The sequence below is a fragment of the Oncorhynchus clarkii genome, chromosome 8 (assembly GCF_045791955.1).
Source record: "Oncorhynchus clarkii lewisi isolate Uvic-CL-2024 chromosome 8, UVic_Ocla_1.0, whole genome shotgun sequence".
Taxonomy (NCBI): Eukaryota; Metazoa; Chordata; class Actinopteri; order Salmoniformes; family Salmonidae; genus Oncorhynchus; species Oncorhynchus clarkii.
In genome coordinates this window covers 14,133,187-14,156,862 of record NC_092154.1, presented here as the reverse complement: position 1 = coordinate 14,156,862, position 23,676 = coordinate 14,133,187, and the positions used below count along the sequence as shown (strand labels likewise).

The following is a 23,676-nucleotide window of genomic DNA, read 5'->3' as shown; positions in this document are numbered from 1 at the left end:
CACTTATACACCTTTCACTGTAAACTAAGTAAAGTTACTCTACTACCCCTATAACCACTTATACACCTTTCACTGTAAACTAAGTAAAGTTACTCTACTACCCCTATTACCACTTATACACCTTTCACTGTAAACTAAGTAAAGTTACTCTACTACCCCTATAACCATGTGTGTGACCTCTGATGTGATACCAGAGCCATTTGATACATACAGTACATATCCTGTATATACAGCTCTGGTGATAACCATCTGACCCATTTGGAAATGCTGCACATTGACACAGGCTCAACTCAATTCCACAAACACATGTGGAGGTGTTTTACCTATAATGTAACTATACTGTAGATATACTGTAGCTATACCGTCGCTATACTGTCAGTACAGAGCCTACATGATCTACAAGTGAATGAAGACAGAGCAGTGTGAGATTTCTGTTTGCTCAGGAACAACAGCAAGAGTGAAGTAGAACTAGTATTATAGTTTCTAGCAGTTCACTAAGAGTTCACACTACCGACTGCACAGGAATTTCCTTGGAGTGGATTCACTGGAAATTGCTTACGTCACAAATGGCGCCATATTCCCTATAGAGTGCACTACTTTTGACCAGAGCCCCGTGGGGATCCTTATGGGCCCTGGTCAAAAGTAGTGCACTAAATAGGGAATAGGGTGCCATTTGACAGAGTCCCTGACAGGATGTGAAAATAAAAGAAGAGAGATTAAGAAATAGCCACTGGCCTGCACAGGAGTGAGAGAGGGTGGCCATTGGGCAGCCGCAATGCATTATGTGAATTCAATAATGCAGTGAGTGAGTGGCAAGCAAATGTAGTGTGGAGTGATTTGACCCCGCCTTTACAAGAATGTGCTCTTTTTGTATGGCCTATTTTATTTAGTTTACCATAGAATGGTTATGGAGTCCAGCGGTTTAAGAATACAGCAGGAAATGGTTTGAGAATGCCTGAGCAGATATGAACAAATATTTGTACAGTACTACATCAGGAAAAATACAGGGGACTTGTAACATTTTTAGTCCTAGATTAACCTTACCTTTTTGTCAAGCTTCAGCCAGGTGAGGTATCCTTTACCGTCTACATACTGAAGACCAGAGTACCAGACCTCCCTCAAGCCGATGGTCTTCACCACCTGTGAATGAGAAAGAGACAGTACCATGAATCAACACTGTCAGTAAGACAGTTACTAGAGACAAACTGTACATACCAAACACAAAATAAATAGGATACACTGTGAAGGCAGGAACCTGAATTGAGATCTGAGCACTTCTTGATAATTGCATAAATCATGCATTGATGTCAATGGAAGATTTGAGTGAAAACTCAAGTTACATGCACAGATCTCTAGGCCAAAATGAACAATGTATAGTACCTCTATATATTAAATCCACTAGCTTACACAACTGCCACACGGCAATAGTATATACAGTACTGGTCAAAATATATACAGTACTGGCCAAACCTACTCCAAGGGTTTTTCTTTATTTTGACTATTTTCTACATTGTACAATAATAGAGAAGACATCAAAACTATGAAATAACACATATGGAATCATGTAGTAACCCAAAAAGTGTTACATCTAAATATATTTGAGATTCTTCAAAGTAGCCACCCTTTGCACACTCCTGGCATTCTCTCAACCAGCTTCATGAGGTAGTCACCTGGAATTAATTTCAATTAACAGGTGTGCCTTGTTAAAAGTTAATTTGTGTAATTTATTTCCTTCTTAATGCGTTTGAGACAATCAGTTGTGTTGTGACAAGGTAGGGGTGGTATACAGAAGATATCCCTATATGGTAAAAGACCAAGTCCATATTATGGCAAGAACAGCTCAAATAAGCAAAGAGAAATGACAGTTCATCATTACTTTAAGACACGAACGGAAAGTTTCAAGAACTTTGAAAGTTTCTTCAAGTGCAGTTGCAAAAACCATCAAGCGCTATGATGAAACTGGCTCTCATGAGGACCATCACAGGAAAGGAAGACCCAGAGTTACCTCTGCTGCAGAGGATAAGTTCATTAGAATTACCAGCCTCAGAAATTGCAGCTCAAATAATTGTTTCACAGAGTTCAAGTAACAGACACATCTCAACATCAACTGTTCAGAGGAGACTGTGTGAAATCAGGCCTTAAAGGTTGAATTGCTGCAAAGAAACCACTACTAAAGAAAACCAATAATAAGAAGAGACTTGCTTGTGCCAAGAAACACGAGCAATGGACATTAGACCAGTGGAAATCTGTCCTTTGGTTCCAACCGCCATGTCTTTGTGAGACGCAGAGTAGGTGAACGGATGATCTCTGCATGTGTGGTTCCCACCATAAAGCATGGAGAAGGAGGTGTTGGGGTGCTCTGCTGGTGACACCGTCTGTGATTTATTTAGAATTCAAGGCACACTTAACCAGCATGGCTACCACAGCATTCTGCAGGGATACGCCCTCCCATCTGGTTTGCGCTTAGTGGGACTATCATTTGTTTTTCAACAGGACAATGATCCAAAACACACCTCCAGGCTGTGTAAGGGCTATTTTTCCAAGAAGGAGAGGAATGGAGTGCTGCATCAGATGACCTGGGTTCCACAATCCCCCGACCTCAACCCAATTGAGATGGTTTGGGATGAGTTGAACCGCAGAGTGAAGGAAAAGCAGCCAACAAGTGCTCAGGATATGTGGGAACTCCTTCAAGACTGTTGGAAACGCATTCCAGGTGAAGCTGTGTGTGTTATTTCAGAGTTTTGATGTCTTCACTATTATTCTACAATGTAGAAAATAATAAAAATATAGAAAAACACTTGAATTAGTACGTGTGTCAAAACTGGACTGGTACTGTACATTGATTAAAAACTTGATCACTGCCTGGTACGGCAATTGCTCGGCCTCCGACCGCAAGGCACTACAGAGGGTAGTGCATATACCCAGTACATCACTGGGGCAAAGCTGCCTGCCATCCAGGACCTCTACACCAGGCGGTGTCAGAGGAAGGCTCTAAAAATTGTCAAAGACCCCAGCCACCCCAGTCATAGACTGTTCTCTCTACTACCTCATGGCAAGTGGTACCGGAGTGCCAAGGCTAGGACAAAAAGGCTTCTCAACAGTTTTTACCCCCAAGCCATAAGACTCCTGAACAGGTAACCAAATTTGCTAACCGGGCTATCTGCATTGTGTCCCACCACCCACCAACCCCTCTTTTTACGCTTCTGCTACTCTGTTCATCATATATGCATAGTCACTTTAACGATACCTACATGTACATACTACTTTAATAAGCCTGACTAACAGGTGTCTGTATAAAGCCTTGCTACTCTTTTTTCAAATGTCTTTTTACTGTTGTTTTATTTCTTTACTTACACACACACACACACACACACACACACACACACACACACACACACACACACACACACACACACACACACACACACACACACACACACACACACACACACACACACACACACACACACACACACACACACACACACACACACACACACACACACCATTGGTTAGAGCCTGTAAGTAAGCATTTCACTGTAAGGTGTATTCGGCGCACGTGACAAATAAACTTTGATTTGATTTGTAAAATAAACTAGATTGTAGCATGATCACAAGCAGAGCAGAGCGTCTTGTATAAACAGGCCTTTGAGCCCTGTGGCATTATGTTGGCACGACCCGGAGCGCTTGCCCTTAAAATGACATACTCAGGTACCAGGCTTAATCTGGCCAGGCCTCATAGGATTACGCTTTTCCCAGCCCCAGACATACGGGTTAGCTCCTTCTAGCCTGGAGCCAGATCTGATTGTGCTGTCTTGCCAACTCCTATTGGTTCCAGATCCGTTTGTGCTATTTTGCCAACTCCTATTGGTCCCAGATCTGTTTCTTATGTTTTGCCAACTCGTATTGGTCCCAGATCTGATTGTGCTGTCTTGCCAGAGTTGATAACAGCACAACAGCACATACAGATCTGGGACCAGACTCGGCTCCTTCTCCACAGGAGACTTTAATGGGAAAAGCAGTAAGATCAAATCTGCACTGACTGAAAGCAGCGAGTAGCTAGCCACAACAACGTCATATATATTCAGTTGTTGTGCTTCAATCTATAGCTAGAGGACTCCTGATATCTCCAGGAGTGATAAGTACATTTTTATCCTAATCTGTTGTTGTCTAGTACTGTCTTTTTTCTAGCTAGTGCCATCTACTTTAAATGTTGTCTGTCTACCCAGTAGCCTACTTGGTGTGTGAACTGTTGGCTGCTCATAACTTGCAGCTGATTCTTGAGCATCTGGTTGTCGCAGTTCATCAGGTTGTCGCAGTGGTGGCACAGGGATACTCATTTCTCTTAAGTGGAGATTTTCTCTTTTCTCCCTCACTCACCCTATCCATCTCCTCATTTGCTTTACATGCTGTCACTGTCACTTGTCCACTCAAGCTTAACATCGTTGCCATCTACTGGCCACCAGGTAACCATCGAGTTCCTCAATGAGCTTGACACCTTGATAATCTAATTTCCTGACAATGGCTCAACACTCATTGTACTGGGCGACTTCAACCTCCTGGCGTCTGCCTCCGATTAATTTCTTTCCACCTCTTTCTTTCCACTCATTTCCTCTTTTCCCAGTCCCCTCCCACTCACAAGGCAGGCAATGCGCTTGACCTCATCTTTACTAGATGCTATTTGCCTACTAATCTCACTGCAACCCCATTCTAGGTATTTGATTACTACTTTGTTTCTTTAGCAGTTTCCCCTCTCCTCCAACCCTACCAACTCATCCCCTACCCAGATGGACATCCGCCATCGCGGATCGCCATCATCTCGCTCTAAATCCTTCTCCCTCCTGTCTCCTGATTCTGCCTCTTCGACCTCACTATCCTCCCTTTCCACATCCTTTGACTCACACTGCCCCCTTTCCCCCCGGCTGGCTCAGCCCTTCCCTCCTGGCTGAGTGACTCATTGCAAGCTTAAAGAACAGTGCTGCAGGCAGCTGTGTGAAAATCGAGGGGAACTAAACTTATGGAAGACCTATCATCCTTTCACTCCCTCCTCCCTACCTTCTCTTCCTCTGCATCCTCTGCTAAAGCTACTTACTATTTTTACTAATGACATGGCACTGGCATTAAACAAAGCCTGTCTGCCTATGTATGCTGATGATTCAACCCTATATGTGTCAGCAACCACAGCAAGTGAAATCCCTGCAACCCTAAACAAAGAGTTGCAGTCAGTTTTAGAATGGGTGGCCAGTAATAAACTAGTCCCGAACATCTCTAAAACTAAGAGCATTGTATTTGGTACAAATCATTCCCTAAATCCTGGACCTCAGCTGAATCTGATAATGAATAATGTGGCTGTTGAGTAAGTTGTCATGGTCAAAACATATTAATTCAATGGTTGTAAAGATGGGGAGAGGTCTGTCTGTAATAAGGAGATGCTCTGCTTTTTTGACACCACACTCCACAAAGAAAGTCCTGCAGGCTCTAGTTTAATCTTATCTTGATTCTTGCCCAGTCGTGTGGTCAAGTCCTGCAGGCTCTAGTTTAATCTTATCTTGATTCTTGCCCAGTCGTGTGGTCAAGTCCTGCAGGCTCTAGTTTCATCTTATCTTGATTCTTGCCCAGTCGTGTGGTCAAGTCCTGCAGGCTCTAGTTTAATCTTATCTTGATTCTTGCCCAGTCGTGTGGTCAAGTCCTGCAGGCTCTAGTTTAATCTTATCTTGATTCTTGCCCAGTCGTGTGGTCAAGTCCTGCAGGCTCTAGTTTAATCTTATCTTGATTCTTGCCCAGTCGTGTGGTCAAGTCCTGCAGGCTCTAGTTTAATCTTATCTTGATTCTTGCCCAGTCGTGTGGTCAAGTCCTGCAGGCTCTAGTTTAATCTTATCTTGATTCTTGCCCAGTCGTGTGGTCAAGTCCTGCAGGCTCTAGTTTCATCTTATCTTGATTCTTGCCCAGTCGTGTGGTCAAGTCCTGCAGGCTCTAGTTTCATCTTATCTTGATTCTTGCCCAGTCGTGTGGTCAAGTCCTGCAGGCTCTAGTTTAATCTTATCTTGATTCTTGCCCAGTCGTGTGGTCAAGTCCTGCAGGCTCTAGTTTAATCTTATCTTGATTCTTGCCCAGTCGTGTGGTCAAGTCCTGCAGGCTCTAGTTTCATCTTATCTTGATTCTTGCCCAGTCGTGTGGTCAAGTCCTGCAGGCTCTAGTTTAATCTTATCTTGATTCTTGCCCAGTCGTGTGGTCAAGTCCTGCAGGCTCTAGTTTAATCTTATCTTGATTCTTGCCCAGTCGTGTGGTTAAGTGCTGCAAAGAAGGACCTAGAAAAACTGCAGCTAGCCCAGAACAGAATGGCACATCTTGCTCTTCCCTGTAATCAGAAGGCTAATATCAATAATATGCATAGCAGTTTCTCTTGGTTAAAAGTTGAGGAGAGACTGACTGCATCACTTCTTGTTTTTATAAAAACAATGTGTTCCAAATAGTTTGTATAGTCAACTTACACACAGCTCTGACACACACACTTAACCCAGCAGACCTGCCACCAGGGGTATTTTCACAGTCCCCAAATCCAGAACAAATTCAAGAAAACTTACAGTACTATATAGAGCCATGATTGTATGGACCTCCCATTTCAGATTGCTCAAGGGAACAACAAACTTGGTTCAGATAGTTTGTGTACATACTCATATGTAGGCTATGTCAGATGTTTTAAATGTATGTAGTTCTGTCCTTGAGCTGTTGTTTTCTATTAATGTTCTGTATTATGTCATGTTTTATGTTTTGTGTGGACCCCAGAAAGAGTAGCTGCTGCTTTTGCATTTTATCACTCTAAATTTCAAGCTTCTGCATCTAACCCTAGGAAACTATTTTCCACCTTCTCCTCCCTCCTTAATCGTCCACCCCTCCCCCTCCCTCCTTCCTCTCTGAGGACGACTTTGTTAACCACTTTGAAAAGAAGGTTGACGACATCCGCTCCTCATTCAATTAGCCTATTGAGTCCACTGGTCCCACTCACACATAACTATCCTACGCCTTGACCTCATTCTCCCCTCGCTCTCCAGTTGAAATTCTGTAACAAGTGAAGTCCGGCCGCCTGACAACCTGCCCACTTGACTCCAAACCCCCCTCCCTTCTCCAGCCAGCTCTGGAGACCTTTTCCCATTCCTCACTTCCCTCATCAAATCATCCTCGACCACTGGCTGCATCCCCTCTGACTTCAAAATGGCTAGAGTCTCTCCCCTCCTCAAAAACCAACACTCTCACTGGTCTCCCTTATGTATCATCTTTCCAAAACACTTGAGTCTTTGACCAACTCTCTCGCTATCTCTCTCAGAATGATCTTCTTGACCCTAACCAGTCAGGCTTCAAGACGGGTCACTCAACCGAGACTGCTCTTCTATGTGTCACAGAGGCTGTCCTCACTGCCAAAGCTGACTCATCTCCTCTGTTCTCATCCTCCTAGATCTCTGCCTTCCGCTCCATGAAGCATTTGATTCTCCTCTCCACCCTCTCAGGGCTGGACATCTCAAGCATTGCATACTCTTTAACTGCATCCTACCAATATCTACTCCCCAACACTACTCCCCAACACTACTCCCCAACACTACTCCCCAACACTACTCCCCAACACTACTCCCCAACACTACTCCCCAATATCTACTCCCCAACACTACTCCCCAACACTACTCCCCAACACTATGCCTCTATTGTTTGACTTCTGAGGAACCCTAATAGTGAATGACTAGTGTGTACTGTCTGTATGACTGGTTTCTTTACAACACACTGGAACATTAGGAAATGATGGGCTGGGAATTGCCAGGGACCTCACGAACCAGTATTATCATGATACTTCGGTGCCGATACGATATGTATTGCAATTCGATACTATCATTCTATTGCGATTCGGGGGCACAAACATATTGCTCACCATAACTTTGCTGCAGCAGAGGGAGAAGAGAGAGCCATGAGAAAACCAGTTCTGATCAGTCATGGAAATAAAAGGGCTGAAAACGAATTGGCTCCCTATTTAAAAAGAAGGAGAACAAGCTATGAAGGAAAAATACTGGAGTTTTGGTGCAGGTACAGCCAACTAGCACAAAAATTATATTACGCTATTGTCAAAATGATAAGATAACATATATCGTAAAAGACTATACCCTGATATGTAACTATATCAATTTTATTATCCCATTAATCAGGGATTAGCGTAGTGAGAGGGAAGAGTAGTCAATTACAGATCTGGGAAACCACTTGTTGCTGTAAGGAGAGGTGCTCTTTTCCGCTGACTTCGGAGCTCAACTGTGATAGACCAGAGACTTCTTTGATCTCTAGGTTTTTAAATTATTTTCCAAAATGACTGCAACATAGATATATGTATAGGCTGAAATGGCACCCTATAGTTATATATTATGGGTTATGGAGAGTCTATCGACCAGGCATTTCAATTAGGATGAGAAACTCTCACCAGTCGCCAGGCCATGTTCTGTTTGTGTCGCTGCCAGATTCCCCACCCAATCATCATGTGGGGTGCTTAGCTGGTTGGTTGAAGCAGCTTGAGTGAACACACACACACACACACACACACACACACACCCATTCCTATCCGATAAGCAGTGGCCAAGGTTAACATAAAATCAAGCGCTCAGTACTTACTTAGCTGCCACCAAATATGGATCTGGGCTAACGTGCCAGAGTTGCAGGAGATGAATGACTTTGATTCAGGTTAAGTTTTTTCTCTCCAAATTGTATTTTAGCACAACAAGCACTGACTAGTCAGGCCTGAAATGAGAGAGTGCATCTGACTGTGTTGTCTCCCCTGGAATGAAAGTCCTGAGGGTTTCAGGACACAAACAGGACCGGGAACCACACAGAGAGGGGCTAGGTAGAGAGAGAGAGGGTATTGAGTCATTTAAATGAAGGATTCCTTTTCCCCAGGGGAATAAGTACAACTAGAGGCCTTTGTCCGTCTGCAAAAGCAGAACATGTCCGTCTAGGGATGGGTCAAACAGATTTTTATCAAATAACAATAGTACCTGTATTAAAGACAAAACCCCACCATAAGTACTGGAATGAACTAATCAACCTGGAGTTAAAAGGCTGCAAAGTACTTGACCAAAGAGTTACAAACTGGGTGTGACACTCACTGCCAGGCCATCAGCCAATCATTAAACAGCTCTAAGACAAACATTTGCAGTTGAATCAATGAAGCTCAAACTGTAGATTACATGTTAGCTGTTCTCACCCAACACAAAAGACCTAGTTTAGTCCCACAATGGATTCAAGAATTGTGCCATGCATGACATCAAAAGATTCTCTCATTCTTTATCTTTGGGGCGCAGATCATTGTTAAATATGCAGTATTATTCAAAGGATTAAAGATGTATAATATACACAATCTACATCCTGTATATAAAACTGGAGGGGAAAAAACTATTGAGAAGCAGCTTGAACCACCTCTGGACAACTTTAGAGAATCTCCCACTCTGCATCACATGCAGTCTGAACAGTGAGACAGGAGCACGAATGCCACACCTTGTACGGTCACTCCAGTCAAATGTGAACAGTGAACTGTTTAGGTGGCCTGTCCTGAACGTATACATTCACAGTATCTAAGAAAAACTGTGGGGGAAAAGGCTTTAAGCAGTTCTATGGAAAAATCAAAGTGAGTGTGTTGAAGAGGTAGGGCTGAGGCAGCAGGGCTGCACGTCAATGGTCCTATGATCAGCCCCCCCCCCCCCCCCAGAGAGGAGGATATGATCAGGGCCCACCACAGAGAGGAGGATATGATCAGGGCCCACCACAGAGAGGAGGATATGATCCGGGCCCACCACAGAGAGGAGGATATTATCAGGGCCCACCACAGAGAGGAGGATATGATCAGGACCCACCACAGAGAGGAGGATATGATCAGGGCCCACCACAGAGAGGAGGATATGATCAGGGCCCACCACAGAGAGGAGGATATGATCTGGGCTGGGCTGCTCATTTGACGGCTATACAGTATGGAGCAGGCCTTTGCCGAGAAGCTGCTTAAATAAACAGCCCCTCGTGGCATGCTGGGACAGCCTCACATGAAGGTGCAAGCTGGTGGCTCTGATATTCAGCAGTCTCAACCATGTACACAGGCTTGCGTGGCCTCCAGATTATGGGCCTCACAAAAACTAGGGCAAAGCAATTGACTAGGTACTGGTCTGTTTCAGCTGTCGTGGGCAGCCTAGCTGTTAGAAGAAGGAGACCAGTTGGCTAGGTACGGCTCTGTTTCAGCTGTCGTGGGCAGCCTAGCTGTTAGGAGAAGGAGACCAGTTGGCTAGGTACTGGTCTGTTTCAGCTGTCGTGGGAAGCCTAGCTGTTAGGAGAAGGAGGTGCCTTCTGTACACTTGAGTGCCACGCATACAGGGACCTTTGAAATGTTTGTACATTTGATTGGTGGATTAAAATAAAGTATTTAAAATATGTGTGTGTGTGTGTGTGTGAGCTGAAAGTTTAGAGGGACGGCCAGGTCTTGGTAGATTTGCAGTGGTCTGATACTCCTTCCATTTCAATATTATCGCTTGCACAGTGCTCCTTGGGATGTTTAAAGCTTGGGAAATCTTTTTGTATCCAAATCCGGCTTTAAACTTCTTCACAACAGTATCTCGGACCTGCCTGGTGTGTTCCTTGTTCTTCATGATGCTCTCTGCGCTTTTAACGGACCTCTGAGACTATCACAGTGCAGGTGCATTTATACAGAGACTTGATTACACACAGGTGGATTGTATTTATCATCATTAGTCATTTAGGTCAACATTGGATCATTCAGAGATCCTCACTGAACTTCTGGAGAGAGTTTGCTGCACTGAAAGTAAAGGGGCTGAATAATTTTGCACGCCCAATTTTTCAGTTTTTGATTTGTTAAAAAAGTTTGAAATATCCAATAAATGTCGTTCCACTTCATGATTGTGTCCCACTTGTTGTTGATTCTTCACAAAAAAATACAGTTTTATATCTTTATGTTTGAAGCCTGAAATGTGGCAAAAGGTCGCAAAGTTCAAGGGGGCCGAATACTTTCGCAAGGCACTGTATATATATATATATATATATTTGTAATAATGACAATTACAACAATACTGAATGAACTTAAAATAATACATCAATAAAATAAATGTAATCTCAAATAAATAATGAAACATGTTCAATTTGGTTTCAATAATGCAAAAAAAAAATGTTGGAGAAGAAAGTAAAAGTTCAATATGTGCCATGTAAAAAAGCTAACGTGTAAATCCCTTGCCCTGAACATGAGAACATATGAAAGCTGGTGGTTCCTTTTAACATGAGTCTTCAATATTCCCAGGTAAGAAGTTTTAGGTTGTAGTTATTGTAGGACTATTTCTCTCTATACCATTTGTATTTCATATACCTTTGACTATTGGATGTTCTAATACGTACCTTAGTATTGCCAGCCTAATCTCGGGAGTTGATAGGCTTGAAGTCATAAACAGAGCAATGCTTGAAGCATTGCAAAGAGCTGCTGGCAAAAGCAGTAAAGTGCTGTTTGAATGAATGCTTGTGAGCCTGCTGCTGCCCACCATCGCTCAGTCAGACTGCTCTGTCAAATCCTAGACTTAATTATAATATAATAACACACAGAAATACGAGCCCTAGGTCATTAATATGGTCAAATCCGGAAACTATAATTTCGAAAACAAAAAGTTTATTCTTTCAGTGAAATACAGAACCGTTCCGTATTTTATCTAACGGGTGGCATCCATAAGTCTAAATATTGCTGTTGCATTGCACAACCTTCAATGTTATGTCATAATTATGTACAATTCTGGCCAATTAGTTTGCAACGAGCCAGGGGTCCCAAACTGTTGCATATACCCTGACTCTGCGCGCAATGAACGCAAGAGAAGTGACACAATTTCCCTAGTTTAATATTGCCTGCTAACATGAATTTATTTTAACTAAATATGCAGGTTTAAAAAATATATACTTTGTGTATTGATTTTAAGAAAGGCATTGATGTTTATGGTAAGGTACATTCGTGCAACGATTGTGCTTTTTTCGCAAATGCACATTTGTTAAATCATCCCCCGTTTGGCGAAGTTGGCTATCTTTGTTAAGAAGAAATAGTCTTCACACAGTTTGCAACGAGCCAGGCGGCCCAAACTGCTGCATATACCCTGACTCTGTTGCACAGAACGCAAGAGAAGTGACACAATTTCCCTAGTTAAAAGAAATTCATGTTAGCAGGCAATATTAACTAAATATGCAGGTTTATAAATATATACTTGTGTAATGATTTTAAGAAAGGTGTTGATGTTTATGGTTAGGTACACATTGGTGCAACGACAGTGCTTTCTTCGCGAATGCGCTTGTTAAATCACCTGTTTGGCAAAGTAGGCTATGATTCAATGATAAATTAACAGGCACCGCATCGATTATATGCAATGCAGGACAAGCTAGATAAACTAGTAATATCATCAACTATGTGTAGTTAACTTCTTAAGGTATAGGGGGCAGCATTTTCACTTTTGGATAAATAGCGTGCCCAATTTCAACTTCCTGCTACTCATACCGCTTCCACTGGATGTCACCAGTCTTTGGAATTTGGTTGAGGTTATTCCTTTGTGCAATGAAGAAGTACGGCCATCTAGGAACTGGGTGACACTGTTGAGAGTTGCGCAACACTTGAAAAGTAGCGTTGGTTTGTTGTCTTCCTGTACTGAACACAAATAAACCCGTCTTCAATTTGATCGATTATTAACGTTTAAAAATACCTAAAGTTGTATTACAAAAGTAGTTTGAAATCTTTTGGCAAAGTTTACAGGCAACTTTTGAGATATTTTGTAGTGACGTTGCGCAAATTGGAAGCTGTTTTTTTCTGGATCAAACGCGCCAAATAAATTGACATTTTGGATATATATGGACGGAATTAATAGAACAAAAGGACCAATTGTGATGTTTATGGGACATATTGGAGTGCCAGAGGTACTCGTCAAAGGTAAGGCATGTTTTATATTTTATTTCTGTGTTTTGTGTAGCGCCTGCAGGGTTGAAATATGCTACTATCTTTGTTTACTGTTGTGCTATCATCAGATAATGGCTTCTTATTCTTTCGCCGAAAAGCCTTTTTAAAATCTGACATGTTGGCTGGATTCACAACGAGTGTAGCTTTAATTTAGTATCTTACATGTGGGATTTAATGAAAGTTTGATTTTTATATAATTTTATTTGAATTTGCCGCGCTGCGTCTCCTATCCTAGAGAGGTTAACTAGTGATTATGTTAAGATTGATTGTTTTTATAAGATACATTTAATGCTAGCTAGCACCTTACCTTGGCTCCTTGCTGCACTCGCATAACAGGTAGTCAGCCTGCCACGCAGTCTCCTCGTGGAGTGTAATGTAATCAATCGGCCATGATCGGTGTCCAAAAATGCCGATTACCGTTTTTATGAAAACTTGAAATCGGCCCTAATTAATCGGCCATTCCGAATAATCGGTCGACCTCTATTCACTTCCATAAATAATGTCAATTTTACATCTAGATTGTTATATATATTGTAATCTGATAAAAAGAAAAAGGCTTTTATCATGCTCTCTCTTCTAACACTACCGGTAATCAGTTTCAGTAACATCACCCTACCGGTAATCAGTTTCAGTAGCCTCACACTACCGGTAATCAGTTTCAGTAGCCTCACACTACCGGTAATCAGTTTCAGTAGCCTCACACTACCGGTAATCAGTTTCAGTAGCCTCACACTACCGGTAATCAGTTTCAGTAGCCTCACACTACCAGTAATCAGTTTCAGTAGCCTCACACTACCAGTAATCAGTTTCAGTAGCCTCACACTACCAGTAATCAGTTTCAGCAGCCTCACACTACCAGTAATCAGTTTCAGTAACATCACCCTACCGGTAATCAGTTTCAGTAACCTCTTGGCTCTAAGCACAACACCCCTTTCGGGAAATGGTTGCTAGAGTACGTGAGGAGAGAGGGTCTGATAAGAACAATTCCAGTTCAAATCTCTTGAAACCCTGCCTTAGATAACATATCAATGGCTGTGAGTGGGTACAGGACAGGCCTGGAGGTATGGAGAGGTGGGGGAGTGGGCTTGGGGCCGGGTCACTAGAGCAGGGCAACTGATAAGCGCGCGCGCACACACACACACACACACGAGAGGATGGCTTTAAAATATATTTAATAAAAATGTCTGCAAAAATGTATTGTAAATACTCTAGGTGCTCTGTTGTTGCTGGTAATAACAGGACCAACCCTGTGAATATAACAGCAAGAAGGATACTGTAAACACTGACCTGGTCAAAGAGCTGTTTACCAGTGGTGCTGGGCTGGACGGCAAACTCCAGCTCAGCGTCCATGGTGGTGACACGAACATTGACCTGTGGAGGGAGAGACATGACAGAAAGACATTAGTAACACAAAAACATGACTATTTACTATCTAGTCAGAGAGAGAGGGGTTAAAACACTATAGGAACTAACAGTGACAGAGCAGCTGAGGAGTAATCTACATGTCACAAAGACGTGTACTTCAAAGGGGATGATACTGTATGTAAAGACAGAATAAACACAACAGAGCATGTGTTTGTTTATCTATGCTTTGTAACAGACAGAAAGACTGATCGGAGGGAACTGAGTGGGAAAATCACGATGTGTTTTACCTCAAATATTTACTCCTGAGCTCTCGTTTCAGATTTCATACTAAGCTAGTCTGGTAAACTTCTCTGTTTGACTATAAAGTACATTGTGTGTGGTTGTGAAGCACGTCAGCCTTTTGTAGCTACCAGCTGCAGTTAGCTAGTTACAGTAAAGGCACATGGTTGACTTCAGAGGGGGCCCCTGTCGGAGATAGCCATAGGTGGTGAGGGCGATAGTGTCATAACCCCTTGACACAGACCAGCCTATCAGGTTGGCGTGGGTGGGCAGGGAAGTTTGTCAATACAGCCTATGTCCATTCACTGCAGTTTTGAGAGAAAAGGCATGCGTTTCCATTCTTCGGTTAATGATTGATAAGGCTGACCTATGCTGCACAAACAGTCCTAGTTTTGGTCTGCTTACGGAGGTCCACTTAGGTAATAAAATGATTCAAACAACTAAAACGTTGCAAATACGGAGAAAAACGTAGGGGGAAAAAACTGCCTTGTGAGTTGCAATGAGAGCATCTTCCCAATTTCAATGAATGAGACATGACATCAACTGTGTAAGGCTTTCACAATAGAGACCCGTGATAGGATATCACCACTTCAGTCACTAAAGTCCTGCTAAAATACATCATATTCATTACAATGTCAGCATTGTGAGCTCTCTAACACACACCAGTCCTTCAACTCTCTCTTCTAGGTCAGATGTTGTTTCAGTTATGATTCGGTTCTACAGTACAGTATTTACCCAGGTTATTGGTTAGCACTGACTGACAACCCTATAAAGAAGTGTGTGGACTTAGAGATGAGGGAGTGGAAGCCTGCTGTTAGCAGAGCCTTTGGTGTAATCTGTCATCTCCTGGCCATTGTGAATGACATTGAGGCTCTGTAGTGAGCAAACTCAATGGTGCCTAATGGAAACGGCCAAACGGGACGTCTGCTGGGCTGGGCCCTGGGCTCTTACTGACTGACTGTTGACTCACAGCCATGCTCCCTAGCTGCCTCGTAGGCTACATACTGAGCCTACACAGAATAACTGACGTGACGATGGCAGTAGACAATTATTCCATAGAAAGAACAATTCAACCCTTTCAGAACAAAGTGAATGTGAATGGACTACAAAGAGAAAATTGCATCTACATTTACATTTAGGTCATTTAGCAGATGCTCTTATCCAGAGTGACTTACAGTCAGCACATTCAACTACGGTAGATAAAAGGTAAGGTAGGTAATGTAGATAAAAGGTAAGGTAGGTAATGTAGATAAAAGGTAAGGTAGGTAATGTAGATGAAAGGTAAGGTAGGTAATGTAGATAAAAGGTAAGGTAGGTAATGTAGATAAAAGGTAAGGTAGGTAATGTAGATAAAAGGTAAGGTAGGTAATGTAGATAAAAGGTAAGGTAGGTAATGTAGATAAAAGGTAAGGTAGGTAATGTAGATAAAAGGTAAGGTAGGTCATGTAGATGAAAGGTAAGGTAGGTAATGTAGATGAAAGGTAAGGTAGGTAATGTAGATAAAAGGTAAGGTAGGTAAGGTAGATAAAAGGTAAGGTAGGTAAAGTAGATAAAAGGTAAGGTAGGTAATGTAGATAAAAGGTAAGGTAGGTAATGTAGATAAAAGGTAAGGTCGGTAAGGTAGATGAAAATGTAAGGTAGGTAAGTTTAGGTAAGTTAGGTAATGTAGGTAAGGTAGATAAAAGGTAGATGAAAATGTAAGGTAGATGAAAAGGTATGGTAGGTAAGTTCAGGTAAGGTAGAAATGTAAATAAAAGGTAGGCAAGGTAGATAAAAATTAAGGTAGGTAAGTTTAGGTAAGGTAGATTAAAGGTAAGGTAGGTAAGGTAGATTAAAATTAAGGTAGGTAAGGTAGATTAAAGTTAAGGTAGGTAAGTAAGTTTAGGTAAGGTAGGTAAGGTAGATTAAAGGTAAGGTAGGTAAGTTAAGGTAAGGTAGGAAAGATAGATAGATAAAAAGTAAGGTAGGTAAGGTAGATGAAAAGGTACAGGTAGGTAAGGTAGCATGAAAGGTTGTTTATTTTTTGCATTGGAAAAGCCTCATAATGGACATATTGAATGTTGTGGTCAGCTGTGACTGGTTCAGTCTGAGTCTGGGAGTCCAGTTGGAGGAGGGGGGGTAGTTCAACAGAAATTCAGCATGGCACACCGTAGCAAAACATTTTCCAACAGAAAAATTAAAATATGTGTTCTTATTGGACAAATTTAGCAAGTTTAGCTCTCTATTAAACAACCAGGGACTGACAGTATCATCACTAAACCTGGAGGTGGGGGGCTCCTAGCTCACACTGTGGGAAGCAGCATCCAAAACAGAGGTAAAAAAAAGAGAGAGACAGAAGAAAACTCCATTAAACAGCAACACAAAGATCCCCTTTCAGCTGGGTCTCCCCAGTGGTTCCTCTCCTATACCACTATGCCTTCTAAACAGACCTTAGGTCCCAGACTGCACACAGTCAAACTGACTCCAGATCAGCTGTGTGAGGGAGACAGACAGGCCTTTTCCCTGTGACGACACAGTTAAACTGACTCCGGATCAGCTAAGTGGAGGAAAAGGACAGGAAACGTGCACAACGTTATCCCTCCACATCGTTGTATAATATACCTAGAGTAATGACTAAATCGGGGCACCCTAAGTCAACACACCCAGACCAACAAAGAGAGGAACAAGTGAGTGGGCACCGCCACACACACAAAACCAGTGGGTGAGTGACATCTGATCTCATGCAATTCGACTAACGGTAAGTCACTGAAGCCATTCAGTCAGAACATTACCAGAAAACATGACATTAATGATAAAAATACACTGGGCAAAGACCTACATTTCCAGAAAGTGCAACTCTGGTGAGAATGACTATAATTATTATTCTGAAACCACAAGAGAAGTACACGTATGCTTATGACAGCAAACTTTCCAACTGACTCGAAATGATCCTTTGTATATTAATCAACAAACCAAATGTGATTTGACTCAATGCGATACAATAACACTTGTTGCATAAACACATTCATTTTCCATTCTAAATTATGGGCCTCTCTGAACTGTCTGTCTGTCTGTCTGTCTGTCTGTCTGTCTGTCTGTCTGTCTGTCTGTCTGTCTGTCTGTGTCTGTGTCTGTGTCTGTGTCTGTGTCTGTGTGTCTGTGTGTCTGTGTGTCAGTCACAGGAAAGAGGCCTGTAAATGATGTATTTGTCTATGGTGTATGTAGGCACCTGAGCTGAGCCATAAGGGAAACTGAGAACCTACCCCCCCCACACTTTCAATCTGAAATCCCCATCACCAACTCATGAATTTGTCATTATTGCAGATTAAAAGTGTTTGATACATTACTGGCTCTATATTTATCTTTTAAAATCGCCCCCGTCTCATCTCAATCGAATAGTTTAGACTGTTTGGATGTGTTGACAGACTCGGAGTGAGTTGCTTCTACCATGCAGTGCGTGTAGCAAAAGTGATTACTGTCCTCGTTATGAAATTATCAACTTTATCCTGTATATCCAAAAATTACCATAATACTGATTGTTTCAAGCAAAACTACCAACATTAGAAAGCGCAAGCCATTTTCCAAACATTTGAATGCTGAAGGTGATGCGCAGGTGTGCCAGATCACTAGTGCTGAGCGATTAACCCAAATGTTGGTTATTTTCCATTTTTTAAACAACTAATTGACCAACATTGGTTCAATAATTTGAATTCCATTTCATGTGGGGTTTTTTTGTGAGCTCAGTGCGCACAACGCACAGTTTATCTAGAGATAAATCAAATCCAGACTACTAAAATAGTGATTTTGTCAGGCTGCATAGGCAGCCCCTCTATAGAGAGAAGATGATGACTTGGAACGAAATAAAGTCATCAAATAAAACAAATGTAATATACACAACAACTGAAATATTTGATTAAAGTCATGTGAATAAATGATGGTTAATAAGTGTAATGGGCCGTCAGTACCATCATGGGACTTTTATTAATAGTTTTATTCTGTGTTCTTAAGGCATTCAACCCTCATAATGCATAGTGCGTTTAATGTTTAAAATAATAATAGAAAACAGAGATGATTATTTTTATAATCTAACAGAAACCGAACAGAATAGTTCTAGTTGATCATTGTGCAAAGCTGCATAGCACACAGTTTGACTATGCTACTGATAGTGCATAGGGTTGTTGGGAATGCAAAATGACTTGTAGATCAATGACTGTCAACACAATTCCATACTAAGTTCGACACTGAAGGCGAGGACGCGGTTGTCACAAAAGATGAGAGGTATTTTCGGAAGGTATAAAGAAAATAATACAAAAAATACAAAAAAAACTCAACTCCGATTGAATACACTTGAATACATTTTCTGACCGATGCATGCTACATTTGGATCTTTTGGGGTCCCGCGGACCGATGCACTCACATCTTATTAAACATTTGAACCGGTGACCGATGTGGATCTGTGAATCCTTACATCCCTAGTCGTAACCAAATTGAGGTTGAGTGGATCGCAGGTGTCTAAGTAAAATAATATATAAATATATATTTTTAAATATAATAAATTTTTTGGGGGTGAAAAAATGCTGCAGTCTGAATTTAAACAACATACCAGGTAGAAAGTGTGTAGAAATGTATTCTTTGAAAAAAAAAGCTTGAATAAATATATTTTCAATATGTAGTTATTAGCGCCAATTAGCAGATTTTGTGGTTTCAAACATGTGAGCTTGACAACATTCTTCATCAAGAATATGATCAATATGGAATTATTGAGAATGAAAAAGTTAGGAATGTTGTTCACTTGTGTAATGTAATTGCTACATTTACAGTCAATATAGCATTAAAACTAGTTTTCCAGATTGCATTTCGGCCTTAAAGATATGAATATTGGGTCACGACTGAGACAACCTGGGTCCCGAGGCAAAACCATTTGAGAACCTCTAGTCTAGTATGCAACACCCTTCACTGGTTAATGAGTTGGTTGACCGATGGTGATCATCATCTCACCACAGTGGCTCAACAGAATGGGCTACATGCTACATTCCCATTCAATATTTAACAACGGTGTGACTTTAAAGGAGTCTGTTGCAATGTGGGGTTGTCATGGGAACATGTCTGCAATGCCCCACAGAACCATATAGCCATAAACTCCCACTGGGCTGGGTCCTACCTGCTGACCAGCTGAAGGTCCCATGGAGACTGGAGTGGGGGTAGAATACACCCCTGCTGCGTCCCTTTCAATTAGGTATTTAGGACTGAGACCTCTAATAGTGGGTTAGTTTTGCAGACTGGGGCACCTCAGCTTGGCCAACTTGTTGACTGAACATAGTGTATTAACTTTTTTGTTAACAACTAAAGACTATATAATGATGTCTAAATATATAATGATGTGATAAGTGCCAACATGATGACTCTTCGGAGTGACATGCCCAGAGGGCGTAACAGCAGGCATCGTCATATTATTGAGTTATCAATTATACACGAGAACAAATTATTAACAATGGGTTTCAGACAAGAGAAGGAAACACCCACATCTGTGTGTGTGTGTGTGTGTGTGTGTGTGTGTGTGTGTGTGTGTGTGTGTGTGTGTGTGTGTGTGTGTGTGTGTCAAATGGATGTTCAAGGGGCCGTGAAACAGGATTCAGGGAGAGCCAAGGAGGGAACATGATTCACTTGATGACAATGTGCAGGTTGGCATTTATTGGGATGACTCATGTACTGGAGGCAGCTCTGCAGGATAGTCAATAGCTGGCATAGCCACAAAGTAATACAATCTGAAATCTAACCCTAATCTTTACCGCACTGTTTACCTTATGCCTAACCTTAATTTAAGACAAATTTAAGCAAATTTTAGTTTTTGTGAATTCTTACGATATATAGCCAATTTTGACTTTGCAGCTAGCCCATCTAGTGGAAATCACTTGGATCTGCCTCCAGGACAAGATGTATCCTATTAAAGGTCAACCTGCTGACAATGTGTCATTCTGACAAGTGTAAATTGAGAGAGAGAACACCAAACCAGGATCTCAATCTCAGCTGCTCAAATCTCAACTTTCTCTTGTCAGATTACTTTCTCTTCTAAACCATTGAAATCTACTCTAGTTGTATTTCTCTATATGATAGATACATTCTACCAGGTTTGATGTGTTTTTCACAGTAAATAGGATTTTGGCTTAAATGGTTGATAGTATTGCATCACAACTCACGATACTGAATCTCAATATGGGCTGATCATCATGTCAGTGAAACTCAGTTTGTGTTATAGAAAGCACTTCTAGTCAGTAGTGAGCATAGCAGCCACAGCCTAACAAAACATGTTGACCAACCAATGCTATAAATAGGCGCAAGATCATCAAAAAAACATTGGCAATATTTAATGTCTTTCTTAACTCACGGTATATAGAGAGAAGCCAGTAAGTGGCAGTAAATCAATGCTTATGCCTCATCATTGATATCGTGGAGAGAAAATAAAACGGTCTGCCATTATATTACCAAAAAGGGCAGGTTTTCAAGTTGTGTGCCTAAATGTGGAGTACCAGAGAGTGCTACTGTGTCATGTAGCCAGCACCACAATGATGTCACTTTCCAGTGATGCTCTTAACACTTTATGACTCCTAGTCTTCTAGTGTCTCGGATGAGAGACTGGGGGGGCTAATGAAAGTCCATAGTTTTTTGGGGAAGTGCTGTCAAAGACAAATGTCACCAAAAAAATGACCAGCTTTAAACCCAGGTAGGCCTCAGCTAGGATATTACATTAAGTCAAATAAAAAGGTTCTGAGAGTAAGACTAATGAAGATGACTAAACATGTGAGGAAGCACATATATTCAGACAGTGTGACCACTTACAAGAGGCCAACTTCTTATTCTCATCTTCAAGAGAATGTATTGATATAAGTGAGGATGTTTGTATTTTCATCTACAAGTGAAACTACAAATTAAACCATAGAAAAATAATATATATTTGGTGTAAGATAGTCATTACAGCACAAATAGCTTATAGTACCTCCTCTTATCATGAGCAGACATCGTGTCTCTTGCCTGCCTGGGCTACTTGGATCTCGACTCAGGACTGCCAACGTATCCTCTTTAGTTACCAAGCATATGTTTAGACAACTCAGAACTCTGACGACCTTAACATATTTGAAATATATAAAATCACTGCAATACTTACAGCTTTAGGCATTTTGTGTCCTTTTCCTGGGTCCGTGCGCGGAGCTGTGAAGTTGGTTTCCAAATACTTCGGATAGCCTACTAAATGACGTCTCCACAGTCAGTGCCTTCCTGTCAGAGAGAGCGAAAGAGGATAAACGCGTTTCAGCCACTCCGGTGATAACCAGTCAGACGGGACTACCCTGCCTTCTTTAAACGCTGGTGCGAAATAGAGATTGGTTGACGCAGCCCTCGTACAGCCGTATGAATCACTTTTTATAAATAGTCTATGGAAATTCAGATTAAACGATCCTCACCCATAACAGCCACAAAACGGAGAGTCGAGCTTTAATACCGAAATAAATTAGGAGTCTCCACCCTTATAGGTAAACATCTTACTTCAGCACCACTACTGTGGTATCTAGGTGTGATCCTTGCTCGGATAAAATTATGAGGGGACGTTCGATGTAGCCTACAATATATGATACACGGTGTACTGCAGATACATTTTCCTTCAGAATCAATTAATATTGGCTACTACTGGGTGATGTGAAGCCAATACAAAGTAGCCTATCCATCACAGGGACATCAAATATACTGTTGCGTATCAAATATACTGTTGCGCTTAGGGTCTGCCGTCTGTTACAATGTAACACCTTGTCTATATCCTTTAACAGGGCAGTTGGGATCACTAAATAGCCACGAGCTTCATTAACTTCTGAAGAAAATACACATTAGGCCAACACTGTTTAGGCTTTTTCAAAAATAACAAAACCTATTAGGTTACACGACGTGTGTAGAAGTAGACAGACCTACAAAGGAAACAAGTTGAGTCCACCTAACGTTACCAACCTAAATCTGTAGTTGCCTAGCATAGGCTACTAGGCTAATCAGTGAATCTTCTTTGTTGTCAAATGTCATAATATTATTATCCAAGATAATTATTTGACCGACTCGAATAGGTTTTAATTGTGCATTTTGGAGCAAACATTCGAATAAAATAGCCGTTGCATCATGGATACATTTTTACACTTGCAAGCTACATACTCTTCCATTTCTAGCATTTTACCAAGCCACAACCCACTACAATTATCCCAGACACCTGTTGTTATATTTCTCCCCTTTGTGGGAAGCGGCGGTAGAAGTGGTGCAACAAGTGCGGAAACAAAGTAGTGAGCATCCCTATTCTGTTCAACTGTCTCACGTTCACATAAATATTCGATCGCCTATTCATTAATAGGTACAATGGCTTACCAGAGCAGGTGTGATTTAAAATGGTTCTACCGCAGGGCAGCCTCGGACACTCCTCTGCAGAACTAACAGCGCGGCAATATGGCTGACCTCCGCTACTTCAGCGCTCCGACTATTGCCGCCTGCTTGCATGAGTTCCTGTTTGTCACCGGTGCCAGGCAAGAGGGAACCGTCATTCGTACAACAGCGACTCCCATTAATGACACGTAGTTTATACTGAAAACTGTTTGAACTCAAGCAAGCTTGTAGAAAAATGCAAAATAAGGGCAAAACCCTACAACTGATCTACTGTAGGATTAAAATGGTATGTTTATTATGGAGAAACATTATTTTAAAATTAGTAACCTAATTTGTGATAAGTAATTACAATTAATTTGGGGTGAAAATATATGGCAAAGCTTTAAAATTATCATAGAAAAATGTTGACCATTGAAGGATCAGTGATTCAATGTGGTCAATAACTCTTTATGGGCACATTGTTTCTGGTACCCTGACAACCCTTTATGGGGCACCTACAGTATGTCATTTATCACCGTTGAAACCACTCAGTAGGCCTGCATTTATATCAAATCAAATCAAATGTATTTATATAGCCCTTCGTACATCAGCTGATATCTCAAAGTGCTGTACAGAAACCCAGCCTAAAACCCCAAACAGCAAGC

General features: G+C 41.5%; 1 protein-coding gene across 2 annotated transcripts in view; it reads right to left on the bottom strand.

Moving 5' to 3' along the window:
• LOC139414986 (ezrin b) overlaps positions 1–23,131 on the bottom strand; it is a 58,106-nt gene extending 34,975 nt beyond the window's left edge. Inside the window, exons 1-4 of one of the 2 annotated variants that reach the window (XM_071162672.1) lie at positions 23,018–23,131; positions 21,786–21,895; positions 14,288–14,371; positions 1,045–1,140 (exon numbers count right to left, since the gene is read on the bottom strand). In XM_071162672.1, the coding sequence (XP_071018773.1) occupies positions 1,045–1,140; positions 14,288–14,371; positions 21,786–21,797 (192 nt within the window). In that variant the 5' untranslated portion in view covers positions 21,798–21,895; positions 23,018–23,131. The remainder of the gene's footprint in view (positions 1–1,044; positions 1,141–14,287; positions 14,372–21,785; positions 21,896–23,017) is intronic. The other variant, XM_071162673.1, reaches the window with a different exon arrangement.
• Between the last annotated feature and the right edge of the window lie 545 nt (positions 23,132–23,676).